The following is a 14,214-nucleotide window of genomic DNA, read 5'->3' as shown; positions in this document are numbered from 1 at the left end:
CAAATTAGTATTTATCAAAGCCTGGTTTTTTTCCATTTAAAAGCTGTACCTATCAAAATAAAAGAGTTTAAACAACTGAAATCAATTAGCATCAGGAAATTGTACATTCTGATGGGCCTGACTCATTGATATGAAAACTGGCAGCTAACACCACAGCCCCTCCTTTGTAACATATGGTTATGTACTTTCCAAAGTCTCTAGCTGTTTCTATTTGTAACTTTGAAGATTTTTATCATGTACATAAGCTATTATATTTCAGGTTTATTACTCACTATGATACTCAAATATCAGGGGAAAATATTTCAAAATTGGACAAGCAATTAACTGGTTGTATAATAGTGTCTGGTTACTAAAGCAGACAGGTTTTATTAGGTTAAGCAGTTTTTTGAGTACTTCAAAACTACAACATAGATGTTGAAATCTTGGATTAATTCTTAACTGTTGCTCTGGTTTTAATTTTTGTATTCGTTTTGCAGACAAAATCATGAGGCAATTGGCACACTAAAGGAAGTGTTCACAACAATAGTGTGCCATTTACAGAATATGAAAATCAATTCTCAGAAAATACAAATACCAGGTGATAGTAGAATACTATATATTTATAAAGAATCAAAGTTTATTTCAAACAACAACAGCTGAAAAGGTGATGTAAGCTATTTTCCTTTGTAAGAAACAAGGCTTAAGGCATGAATAATGTCCAATGAATAACATGCCAGAAGCGTTATTTGGCTCCCAAAGACTTTCTGTTGTGTAATCCAGATGAAGTGCATTTACTTCTCATTTCTCACTATGGTGATCAATATAAGCTTATATCCAGTAAATGTTATGAAAAGATTGCCAATGACTTCAACCAGAACACGATTAGAATCTTTTCTTAATTTTTTCCACATGACAGCTTGCCAGCTGGGCAAGGGAGGTGATTGTCCTGCTCTGCTCTGCAATGCTCTGCTCACCTCAGGTCCTGCAGTTTTGGTCACAATCTAAGAATGACATTAAACTATTTGAGAGCATTCAAAGGAGGGCTGTGAGGATGGTGAAAGGCCTTGAGGGGAAGCTGTGTGAGAGGTGGCTAAGGTCACTTGATCTGTTCAGCCTGGAGGAGACTCAGGGGATACCTCATTGCAGTCTACAATATCCTTGTGAGGGGAAGAGGAGGGGCTGGCACTGATCTCTGTGGTGACCAATGACAGGACCCAAGGGAATGGCCTGAAGTTGTGTCAGGGAAGGTTTAGGTTGGATATTGGGAAAAGGCTCTTCACCTGGTGGGTGATTGAACACTGGAACAGGCTCCCCAGGGAAGTGGTCACAACACCAAGCCGGACAGGGTTCAAGAAGTGTTTAGACAACACTCTCAGGCACATGGTGTGACTCTTGGCACTGTCCTGTGCAGGGTCAGGAGCTGGATTTCAATGATCCTGATGGGTCCCTTCCAACTCAGAATATTCTGTGATTCTGTGAACTTCATGAACACCCTCTGACATCTGTTGTGACCACCTTTCTATTGCACTTTTTATCCTCCTAGCTGCATCACAAGCTAGCTTGTAAATGTTTGTAATAGGCTACCAAACATCCCACTCCTTCCTTGCTCTTCTTATAACGAAAATTCAGTCTTCATTTTTGAACTGTAAATGGAAACCTCCTCTTGACTATGGAGATTTTAAAGCTTTTTAAATCTATGGAGATTTTAAAACTCTTATTGCACTCACAACATGGATGAAATTATTTTCCTGTTTGTTCATGATGTGTCCCATCATGTAATTCCCCATACCTCATTCTGATGATAGAAAACAAGACTATTTTACCTCATCCTCACACATATGTACTTGAAGATACAGTGTATATGCATGTGTCCTTGTGTGTATGACAGAGACAGAAAAAGAATTTGGAACAAAGATAATAAATAAATAAACCAGCAAAATTAATTATTTGTTGAGGAATTTAATTTATTTTCAAAATTGAAAACCTGTACTTTGTTTATTGGGTACATAGAAAATGAAGTAACTGATTATGCTTCAATATGTCTTTGGGAACAGTTGGCCTTTATACATATTGCTTTTGTACATCTGTTCAGGCAAGTGAACTCAGTATCTTCTGCAACCTATGGGTAACTACTTCCAAATCACTGTGTTTTGTTCATTTCTGCAGCTATCTACACAAGAACAAATACCTGGAAGTTATCAATGATGATGCATTTCTGGGAGTGCACAGTGGACCAACTCTACTGTAAGTAGGAGAAAATGAAGTAGAGAAAGCTTTAAAAATAATACTGTTTTAGGTTACACTTTCTCTACAACCATTAGCATCAGTGCAGCAGGGACAGGAATGGCATGTTTACAAAAATAATACCAGCAACAAAACCTGTGCTTTAGGGAACTGATTTATTAAATGCTTGCATCTCACATTATGTATACTGTTCCTACCAATTATTCTTCTGAAGGTTTCTGTACTACAACCTGTCTTATGGCTGTACAATTGTAACACAAAATAAGGACTCTTGTAGCACACAGGTAAAGGAAATTGAAAGAGATGAAAAAATAATTTTAGACAGAAAAATAGTTACTTCTTATGTTGTCTTTTCCTTTTTTCTCATGTTATTTGGCTTCTACTCTGATTTTATAATCCTCAAAAAAACTTTTCACTAAAATCAGGAATCATAATCCAGAATGAAAATAAAACTTTAAACCAGTTAAGAACTTCCAGAAGAATCATATTCCCTGACTCAAATCATCTAGTATGTAATGTAGTGCCTGCAACTGTTCACAAGGAGAATTGAAATACTCAAAGGGGAATTTCTTCCTGCACTGCAAAACCAGATGGTGCTGGCAGTGCTCAGTCCATGTAAGAATAAGTTTTACTTTTTGCTCTTCAGGAAAACAGCATATCTTTAGCAGAATAACAGCGCATTGTTCTTGGAAGGAATCCTAGCAGCTACCTATAACAAAAGGTGCAAAAATAATTTTCCTTTCGGAATTTTTTCAACAGCAGAAAATCAGTCTGGCTCCAGCAGGTGAGAGCTTGCAGCAGCACAGATTTTTGACTCTTGATTATTGTGGGTATTTAAAGCATCAGTGGTGTTGCTATGCTGGATAGGTGAACAAGTAATGATATGCTGCAAAGGGTTGTGGGTGGTTAATTGTATGTTGTAACAACCAGGTAAACTCCCTGTTCCAGGGCTAGCTTTGAGATGTGTCAGCTACACAAAACCTCTTGGTTTAGGTGCTAGAGATGCTTTCCTACGATGTGCATATCTAACTGTAAAGAACTTCCTTCTTACCCTGTGTTTTCAATTTAGAGATCCCAAATTTCTTGAATTTTTTCTATTCTTCTATAACTATTGTGCTAGCCCAGCTACCATCGATCCTTGATCCCAGGACATGTTTTATACTTGCAGTTGAAACAGCCAGCTATCCATCTCCTGTTAGAATTATATTACCTTCATGGCTAAGAGGAGTCCTAGCAGTACTTACAACTAAAGAGAGACATGATACTTACTATAGTGTCATTACAGTGAGAGGTTTCACATCTCAAAGGCAGAAGGCCAGAAATGGCATGTAAGCACAGTAAATGAACAGTGTTTTAAAAAGCCAGAGTATTTCACATCATGATACTTTGATATGCTAGTCCTACCCTAGAGATCTTAGGATGGTGTCACAGTTTAACACTGGCCTGCAGCTCAGCTCTACGCAGCTGCTTATTCACCTCTGCACACAATGGGATGAGGGAAAGAATTGGAAGGGTAAAAGTGAGAAAAATCATGGGTTGAGATAATGTCATCTTAATAATTAAAAAAGGGATGTTGCAAAAAAAATCAGAGGGGCAAGAAAACAAACCAAACCCAAGAAGAACAAGTGATGTAACAAAAACAATTGCTCATCACCAGCCCATTGATTCCCAGCCAGTCCCCAGGCAATGGTAGTCCTGGCAAACTTCCACCCAGTCCTTATTGCTGAGCATGATGTGATAAGGTCTACGACATCTCCTGGTCAGATGGGGTCAGCTCTCCTGGCTGTACTCTCCCAAATTCTTGTGCACCCTTAACCTCCTCACTGGTCAGATGGTGGGAGGAACAAAAAATGCCTTGGTTCAGTGTAAGCACTGCCCAGGATAGCTAAAACATCCTTGTATTATCAACCCTATTTTCACTCTCAAATCAAAAACATAGTCCCACACTAGCTACTGTGAAGAAATTTAACTCTATGCCAGCCAAAACCAGTACAGTATTAATTCAAGATATTAGCTTTTAATTTCATTTTAATGCAATTTTAATGGCAGTTTTAGGGACTTGTGTTACCCACAGATAACCAGTAATTATTCTGCATGTGTGATGTAGGAAAGGTTTGCGATAAAATGAACAACTTAAAGTGGAATTCTTCCACCTGGACAGGTCTGTTAGCTGATCTTCAGGAACTAGAACTACTTTAACAGGAACAAAATAGTTTCTGAAATTCCCACATATGCATTACCTTAAGAAGGCTGAAGTCAAAAAACCATCATGACCAATTTTGAGTTACTTACAGAGAGACCACAAATTTGTTAATTTCTGTAACAGTCTGAAAATTCTGACCAGTACAGCCCTTCCATATTCCCTTGGGCAGTGTAAACAACTTGGCTTATTGTAAGAAATAACTTGTTAGGTCATTTTTGGTTCAGGCACCTTGTTGTTGTTAGCTGGCCATTGGAGCTTCCTCAAAAAGAAAGTTTGATAAGTAAAACTGTTTCATCTTGAAAACTAACTCTATAGAAAATTATTTTGAGAATATTTCTTTTTTTCTGGGGCAGTGAATGGCATTGCTTACAGTGGTAGCAGTATGCAGGGGAAAAAAAAAACACTTTAAAAAAATTATGGAGCTCTAAAGAGAAATTCTGTTATGCCTCCCTACCAAGATGGCAGAACTTACTGTCTGGAGTTCCCTACTCTTCAAGGGAGATAAGAATTTATGGTGGTTGGAACAGGTGCCCCACAGATGGTGAGTTTTTTTTATCAGGATTTCAGCAGCAACAGCAAATTAAAGGCTGAAACGCAGACCGTGGATCCACCCTAACGGGGTAATGTTCCATTTTGGCTTTAAAGAAACCCAATGAGAAAGATTCAACTACACAAAATTGTGCCTTATTATATGTATGTTGTGTGAGGCTGGCCATGCTCTCAGACCACCTAATTAAACATTTTTAAGTATTGAAAAGTTACATTGGTTTTGCTTGGTTTTTTTTCAACCTTGCACTTTACAACAGCAGAGGAAGCAGGAATTGTGATCACTGAATAGACAAAAACAGATGCCAGTAATTGTGGCTCCTTTGTCACTGTTGTATACTGTGATGTGTGTGGATGTATACACAGATTGCTCCCTTTAGAAAACTATTTTAACTTTATAATGATAGTACATTGTTTTCACCTCAGAATGAAATCTAGGCAAGGGCTCAGCAACTCAGTGGACCTGATGTACTCAATGCAACAAGAGCTGCTGCCTAGAGCAAAAGTTCAACAGAGCACAACAAAAATACAATCAGGCTCATTTTTCAATTAGCTTTTACAAAACACACAGTCCAAACTCAAAATGTTACAGTCACACAAGATACACGTGAGTAGTTAATTATCTTTAGAATGCAGAATTGCCCTTTAAAGCATCATTTCCCAATCTAGGAATGGGTCCTGCCTCAGGAGGTTCTGTTCTCTTTCTGCCACCGGACACAAGCAAGTCTTTGAACAAGAGGAGCACTCTGTATTTTGCTGATCAAACAACACTAATTTGTAGATTTAAAAAATCTTTCAGCAGAGATAAAATAGTATCTGTAGTCTAAACCCATCTATTATGTATTTTATGCTTTTTTAACTGTTGCAGTACTCAGAAATTTCTACATGATTAGGTAAAAATTCTCAAGTGTATCATTATGCATTCAATCTCGTTTTCTTAATTACCTGTCTTTTAAATTATTGCTAGTACTGGATTTCATACTACAATTGCATGCTTCCGGCAATGAAAAGGATTATTGAAAAAAGCTATTATCTCTTAGATCTAGTTCTAAAATTCTAATTTCATAAAACCAACAAAAAATTCGACCAAAATATAACAACCCAGGAGAAAAGAAAAAAAGTCTGAGCAACTAAATATCAGTTTAACACTTCTATAATATATAGTTGGTTCAGAAAACATAATCGCTGAATTCTTAAGCTATGTTTTATTCCCACATTTATCTGAACCTCTCCAATGTCTCTTCAACATTCCATCTAATGTGTAAATTTCAGCTAAGACAAGCAACAGCCTAAGTGTTACATGAACTTTATAAGAAAATATGTGAGGACAAAAAAAAACAGCTACCAAGCAAAAATGTTGCAATTGGTTGAGAGCACTTTGGTCGCTGTTCCGCCTCACAGTGTAGAGCTCTTTGCTACCACTTCCAGTACCTGAGTGGGCTCTAGACCATGGCTACTTAAAAGATGAAGTCTGGTCTGGCTCTAGGCTAGCAGTGAATGTTGCTAGTCTTTTGCTAGTCTTGAGCATTTGACACGTTCCACAAGGAATGTGCCTGCCTGGTTTCTGTCAGCCTTGTGAGAGTTTGTCAAAGGCCTTGTAGAAGTCCCAGGAGACTTTGAGCAGATCATAAGCACAACACACGGAGAAGTTTGCAAGGCAGGACTTATTTTTATAAAAGCCCTTTACATGCTGACTGTGCCAAGGTACATCATATTAGTTGGTGGCTCATTTGCTGTCTTTCTGCAGGGGAGCTAAGTTGAAGATTCCACAACTTTTACCAATTCAACTACTTCCTCCTTCAGCTGCTTCAGAACTTTCCTGGTGAAAACCATCCCATCCCTGTGACATGTTATCATTCATGTTACCAGTTTCCTGCCTAGCCTTTTTTATAGTCACTTCAGTTTGAGACAGATCCTCTTAACAAGTCCATCAGACCTCTTGCCCATTCTCGTGTTTAAGCGTGCCAGCTGTAGCTCAGCAGTGCTAGCAAGACACTCTTCCATGCAACAAAAGCATTGCTGTGCTTAAACAGCATCTTAGTTATCAATATTATTAGATGTTAATGAGGCAGACGTAATTGCAGTCAGGTTCCATCTTTCTGAGCAGACCAAAATCAGGACTGATCATACTTGACTGATCAGGGCTTGGTAAGAAGTGACAGGACAAGAGGAAATCACCTCAAGTTGTGCCAGGGGAGGTTCAGATTAGACATTAGGGAAAAAAAAAATTCACAGAAAGGCTTGTAAAGCATTGGAACAGGCTGCCCAGGGAAGTGGTGGAGTCACCATCACTGAAAATGTTCCAAAAAAGTGTGGATATAGCACTTGGTGACATGGTGATGGTGCTAGATTGATTGTTGGACTTGATGATTTTAAAGTTCTTTCCCAACCTCAATGATTCTATGATTCTATAAACTGGCACGCAACAAAGAAAACATTTAGGAAAAAGTGTCTTCTATATGAATGCAGACACAGATACTATAGTATTAGCAACTCCAACTACTTGGATTCACTTGGCTCTAAGGATTAGTAATTATTTATAAACCTTTTCAATCCCATGGTTTCTAGTTTGAAGACAGATGCTATGCTGCTTGAAGTAGTTTGTGAATCTGAATAGATAATCAAGACTAGATTTGTAAGGTAATAAAAATCCCTGAGAATCCCACACTTTGTAAGTGACAAATTATGGACTCATGATTGATTATGGTAGACTCATGAGAGTCCAAACAGCAAACAAGCAGAAAGCAACAAACATAATACTCAGTTTTCTGAGAGATTCAGAATGGACTAAGATAGAAGATTTTCATTGCAGTATATAAAGAATATTCTTTTAGGAATTTTAGTGCTTTCTATTGAAGTGTGCCAACAGGTGAAAATGAGTCTAAAGCAATCTAAGGGAATATAACTCTTCCAATGGAAGATGTGATTTAAAGAATTTTTAAAACTTTGTGTTTCCATATGGATTTGTATCTGGTTGGCTTTAAAGGTGTAATTTTAAAAGTTATGATATTTCTTCATAATTTGTATTCTGCACTATAAGACATTAAAGACAAGAGCTTTGAAAGACAGTAAAAATCACAGAGAAATTAACAGCCTACTTGAATTTGAATGGTATCAGAATTTAGTAAGGCCATATGAAATCCCCACCTCCTCTGGATTTGACTTTTATTGTAAAATTCTATGAAACTCCTGAAGAACTGCAAGAATCTGAAACAAAATCTGATCCAGTCAGTGAATATTCTGACATTTGTCTTTTTCTTCCTTTACTTAGGGACATCTCCAGAACAGCTGTTGCCAACCTTCCAGCCAAAGGATTGGAAAGCCTAAAAGAACTAATGGCCAAAAATACATGGACTTTAAAGAAATTACCAGCTGTAAAGATATTTCTTCAGCTAATGCGAGCTGACCTATCATATCCAAGTCACTGCTGTGCTTTCAAGAGCTGGAAAAAAAAAAGTGGGTGAGTTTCATTAACTGGCATTTATTTTTTAAGTATGTCAGTGAAGACAACGTTTTATTAGTAATATAACAATACATCTATTGGCACTTTTGTGACCATTTTTTCTAGGTATAGACAATGTTCTTTGAAACAGAGATTGCAATTGCAAACTGTCAGAAGAAAGAACCTTCTGCAGCAGTTCCTCCGCTTGTTGAACCCAGAAATAAAGGGAAAGAAAAAATAAAAGGGTAATGTGCTACAGGCAAGGCCTGGAAACAAAAGTGTTGGAGGTGTTATAGCCTCAAGTTTCTTATATTTTCTAACTGAAAAGCTTTTCACTACTGAAAATTTTTTGACTACAAATACATCTGCATCACATCATAAGGTACTGGATTCCAAATCACTGCACTGCTAGTTAGCTGTAAAGAACCTACTGAACAGAAATTAGATTGATGGAAGTTCTGGGAGCAATTGATTTGCAAGCGACAGTGAAAAAGAAAGTAATACTGTATGTATTATCCAAGAAGTTAGAAACAGTAGATAAATGTCTTCTTACCTACTAAGAATGTAGATCCCAAAGAAGAAGAGGGATTATGGATGCCAAACAGGTAAAATCACTACTGGGGACAAAATGAAAAATTAGGTTAAAAAAAAAAAAGCCCAGAAATGCTATCATACACTTTATGGTCTGTTAATAAAAATATATTCAATGACATTTTTATAGTTACATTTTCATTCAGGATGACTTGCTTTTGAAGCATTCCCTTTGTTTACATGCTGTGCACCAGTCAGACTGTAAATGCCAGCAGTGATTTCCCCCTCTGCTCTTTCAGGATCCTGGAGTACCTGATGTGTAACCAGAGCAGCCACAGCTTTCATAAGAGATCAGTCAAAGCTCTCAGAGACCCGTTTTACAAAGATTATGCAGAAGAATACACAGACCACACTGATGCTGTGTATGATGCAAACACCAAGTTCACAAATTTTCATGAAAATCCCCATTCTTACATTTTCTTGGAAGAGCGTGGAGAAGGAAATCTTGGCTTTGGCAAAGAGCTCAAGAACCCTCAAATGGAAGATGTCCAGACCTTTGACAGTCATTATGACTATCCTGTCTGTGGAGGCAATGAAGATGTAATATGCACGCCAGAGCCTGATGAGTTTAATCCCTGTGAGGATATCATGGGATATCAGTTTCTGAGGATTGTGGTATGGTTTGTGAACCTTCTTGCCATCCTAGGCAACATTTTTGTCCTTTTAATCCTCCTCACCAGCCATTATAAACTAACTGTACCCCGCTTTTTGATGTGTAACTTGGCCTTTGCTGACTTTTGCATGGGGTTATACCTCCTTCTGATTGCTTCCGTGGATCTCTACACCAGGTCAGAGTACTATAACCACGCCATAGAGTGGCAGACTGGGCCAGGCTGCAACACAGCTGGGTTTTTCACAGTCTTTGCCAGTGAACTTTCTGTGTACACCCTGACGGTGATCACCCTGGAGCGCTGGTACGCCATCACCTTCGCCATGCGCCCCGACAGGAAGATTCGCCTCCGGCACGCCGTGCTCATCATGCTGGGAGGGTGGCTCTCCTGCATCCTGCTCGCCCTTTTGCCTCTGGTTGGCGTCAGCAGCTACAGCAAAGTCAGCATCTGCTTGCCTATGGACACTGAAACACCAGTGGCCGAAGCCTACATTGTCTTCGTTTTAATATGTAACATTATTGCTTTTGTCATCATTTGTGCCTGCTACATAAAAATCTACCTAACGGTGCGAAACCCCCAGTATAAGTCAGGGGACAAAGACACCAAAATTGCCAAGCGGATGGCTGTGTTGATTTTCACGGACTTTCTGTGCATGGCTCCCATCTCTTTCCATGCTTTATCTGCCATTATGAACAAACCACTGATAACTGTCACCAATTCCAAGATTTTGCTGGTACTTTTCTACCCACTCAATTCTTGTGCCAACCCCTTTCTTTATGCTATTTTCACCAAAGCTTTCCGTAGAGATGTGTTTATCCTGCTAAGCAGGTTTGGTATATGTGAGCACCAGGCTCAAGTCTACAGAGGTCAGACAATCTCAGCCAAAAACAGCAGTGGGTCTTATGGGCAGAGAATCAGCCGAGGGATAGGTCAGATTCTTACAAGCATTCAAGACCCAGTCAATGATTATCTTCCTGCCGGGACAGCGCAGAACCAAATTCTCATAGAAGAATGCAAGCAAACTGAGCTATAACATCTCAAAGTATCACAGCCAAAATCTGGTCAAGAGGTGACTGTGCATACAGTGAATCAAGTGAGAAGGTAACATATCCACCATGTCCTTTTTCCCTAGAATACCCTTTGCTATATCTGAAAGTACCTCCAGAGTGGTCTTCTTTTAGACAAACCACTTATTTGAAGCTCTTATCAGTGTAGGGCAAAACATACTGTCCTGATGATAACTCTGGAAGTAGATGTGAATGCTCTACCTAAATAGGAAAATTAATATGTATAAACTGAGCAAATATAAAATATACCCTCATCTAAAAAAAAAAATTTAGGAAGCAGGAGACCAACAATAAGACTTGGGCATACTTATATGACTAAAAAAAAAAAACAAAACGGGACAAAATTTGATAATTAAAATGAGATTAAAAATAAAATTAAAGGTTGAAGTTCTCAAATGAGTATGTATCAAAAGGTTCAGGTTTTTTTCTATTAGAAAATTCCTAAAACTTCCAGCAGGCCTAAAATGGAACAAATTTCTTATTATTCTGTCATCCTGACCTGAAACAGACCTAGTCTTTTGTTTGCTGTTCTTGGCTTAGTTGGGTGAGGTGGGAAAAGAAGCTGCTTCTTCATACAGCCTTTTGAGTGGTAAAAGGCCAGCTATCACTGATTTTGCAGCTGCTCTTAACAGGTAAGAAACACAGACACATTAGGGCATTTGTGTGCTGCAAAAATTCCATTACTATCACTCTCCCGCCTTTTGATAAACCTATTTAGGAGATGGTTTATTTGAATTTGTTTCGAAGATCAGGCTACCCAGTCAAGTTAATGATGGCTGCTTTTTCTGATGACTGATCCAGTTTGTGCCATATTCCAGTGCTGTTTAATGTGAGCATGTTTATTGCTCTGAACACTCTGTAACAACTGCTTTCTTATAACTACTGCAGTCCCTACTTACCTCTCTCTTACAGGGTAGAACTTTCCTTTTGAGCACTTACTATGTTGAGCTGCCTCAAATCTATACTTAGACCAAGGGAGTGGATCACACCTTTAGCTTACTTCATGCTAAACAGTTACTGCATTGAAGGATGACTTCTAGCTCCTCCAACATGTTTTAAGAACAACTCTTATCTTGTAGTGAGGTCTGTTACCTGACTTTTGTAATGTTTGCAGCACAACTACACAAATCACACAGTTATCTTGTGGCTGGCCACAGCCTGGCTGTAGCTGGGGCATATTCTCTCCACAGTGTGCTTAAGGAAATCCATGCTCAGACACAAGGAACAACCCCCAGTCTAAAGCACTAAAGCATCCTTCTGCCATACCTGCTGCTAGACGAGGCCAGACCAAGGTCAAGCTTGGCTGTGCTCAGCTCATTCATACACCACAAACAAATGAACACCTCCTGCAGACATAAGGACTCAGGGTAGGAGCTGATCTGCTCCAGCTCTGCACCAGCATTGTTAACATTTGAGTGGCCTGAGTGCCTGGCTTTGCTGGCAGGATCACTGCCTGTTCCCAGCCAGCTGCAGATTGGCTCTGCAGAACTGCTACCAAGGCTACCATGGATCATTTCACCCATCTGTTTGAAAGACTTGCCACAAGAATGGAAAATACTCCATGAATATTTGCCTTCAGGTAGGTATTTTTAATTTCATTTTACAATATCTATGCTGGTTTTCATGGAATTATAGTCTTTGAGGAACTATAATTAAATTGATCAGACAATAGTCAGATCTTATATAATGTGGGCTAGTAGTATCCAAAAAACATAATGGTTGAGCCCTTAGAGCTGGCTACTACAGCTGGAAACTGAGTGATTGCAAATGCTATGTACACACTCTATTCGATTCTGTATGTTCCAAATATTTAAAACTCTATTTGATTCTGTATTTCTGATTATAAATGAAGGCTGCTTCAGTGAGCAGAAGCAAGGCCTAGATTCACCAATTCCATGGGGATAGTCTTACACAAAATAAATAATCCATCATCATTAATGCCATTAAAAAAATCTACAATATTGCATTATAGATTAATTTAGCTGCTTTTTTTTTGGGAGAGCCATTTTAGGCAGATTCTCAGCAAACTCTGAAACTAAAACTGCTGAAACCCATATAAATAATAATTTATGACCTCCTCTTCTGTAATCTGGACTCACCCAGTGTTGCATAACAAAGATAGCTTCTTAAGTGTGCCTATCAGCAAAATTCCCTCTCTTGAAACACAGGCATTCGTAATGTTCTGGCCAAGTCAGAGAGTCCCATACAAACATTATGTTGAGATGCAACATGCCCCTGCCAGGTTCTGCCACCCTTCTGATACTGGAATAACCATTAAAGGGAGAAAAAGTTACCTGAGTGTCTTTATTTAGTATCTCAGCAGCAGCAAAGATAATCAAGTTCTAATAGACATTTATCCTACAGACTTCACAGACTCTAGTGTACCAGTGAAAAAGAAAATTCAAGCTTAAACCACATTCTTCTACAGAAAGACAGGAAATACTAAATCAAAATTTATGTTAAAAGTGCTTTTAAAAGTAACATGAATCTTAAACCTGAATATTTCTTTCAGAGAAAGTAGTAGGACATTGGAGAGATGTGGTATGTTGGACTGGTGCAGGTTGCTTTTGAATTAATACAGCTGTTTGCTCTTACTAATGGATGAAGATATATTTAGACATTGAACTTTTCTGTCTCTCATCATTGCATATACATTATGCCTGTTTAAAGATTTCTGAGATACTGCCTTTATCAACAAAGTTCGGTATTTCCAGTTTGTCTTGCATATTCCTTCTTGTGTTTAACTCTGTAAAAAATATTTTAGAAGCTCTTGGAAAGGTCCAGGCAATAGAATTTAAATAATTTATTTGCCAGACCTTTTCTTGTAAATGTTTGTATCCTATAGATATTCTCTACCATTCCTGCTCTGATCAATCCCTTGAGCCATTTTTGGGTTTATGCACTCCTTTATGTAATACTTGCTATTTTAAATCTGTCTCAGCAAGATGTATTATTTCTGGCATTTAATGGGTATGTTCTCTAGAATACTTCAGAAAAAATGCAAAGCATGGGAATAAAATGTTTTGTTTGAAATTGGAAGAGGCTCAACAAGTTTTTTTGGGAAATTTAAAAATAATTTTCCTATAAAAGAAGTTAATGCTATTTTTCTTGTATTCAGCTTCATTGTTCTCCTTGGCTGACCTACCCCATGACACACTGTCTGATGCAGGTTTGGGCTTTTGAGCTCCATCACTAGCTGTGAGAGGGATGGCATAAATGGCCATCTCCAACAGTGAAGAAGGGATAGAAAGGAACAGTAGTAGTACTGCTGAGCTCTGGATTTCAAAACCATCATTCATTGCATCCAAGATAATCTAAAGAATCATCTAACAGCCACAGGGTCCTCTTCAAAAGACTAAGTCTGGAATCTGATCTATTCATTCTCCTTTTTAAACCTAATATGTATGGTCAGCCACAGTAACTAAGGATTGAATAGTTCATGAGAAAACACTTCATACTATGAAGTTTGTGTGGTGGAGAGACTCGACTACAGGAATTCTCAGAGTAGCTAAACAAATCTTCCCACATGCA

The 14,214-nt window shown here is 38.4% G+C and overlaps 1 protein-coding gene across 1 annotated transcript in view; it reads left to right on the top strand.

Annotated features, from left to right (window-relative positions):
• The window catches only part of TSHR (thyroid stimulating hormone receptor), a 46,779-nt gene extending 33,057 nt beyond the window's left edge, over window positions 1–13,722 (top strand). The window contains exons 8-10 of the mRNA XM_085061622.1: window positions 2,146–2,223; window positions 8,244–8,432; window positions 9,245–13,722. Coding sequence (XP_084917748.1) covers window positions 2,146–2,223; window positions 8,244–8,432; window positions 9,245–10,649 — 1,672 coding nt within the window. The 3' untranslated portion in view covers window positions 10,650–13,722. The remainder of the gene's footprint in view (window positions 1–2,145; window positions 2,224–8,243; window positions 8,433–9,244) is intronic.
• The last annotated feature ends 492 nt before the right edge of the window (window positions 13,723–14,214 follow it).

The sequence above is a fragment of the Lichenostomus cassidix genome, chromosome 5, assembly GCF_008360975.1.
Source record: "Lichenostomus cassidix isolate B80296 chromosome 5, HeHo_3.0, whole genome shotgun sequence".
Taxonomy (NCBI): Eukaryota; Metazoa; Chordata; class Aves; order Passeriformes; family Meliphagidae; genus Lichenostomus; species Lichenostomus cassidix.
This window is presented reverse-complemented; position numbering and strand designations above follow the sequence as displayed.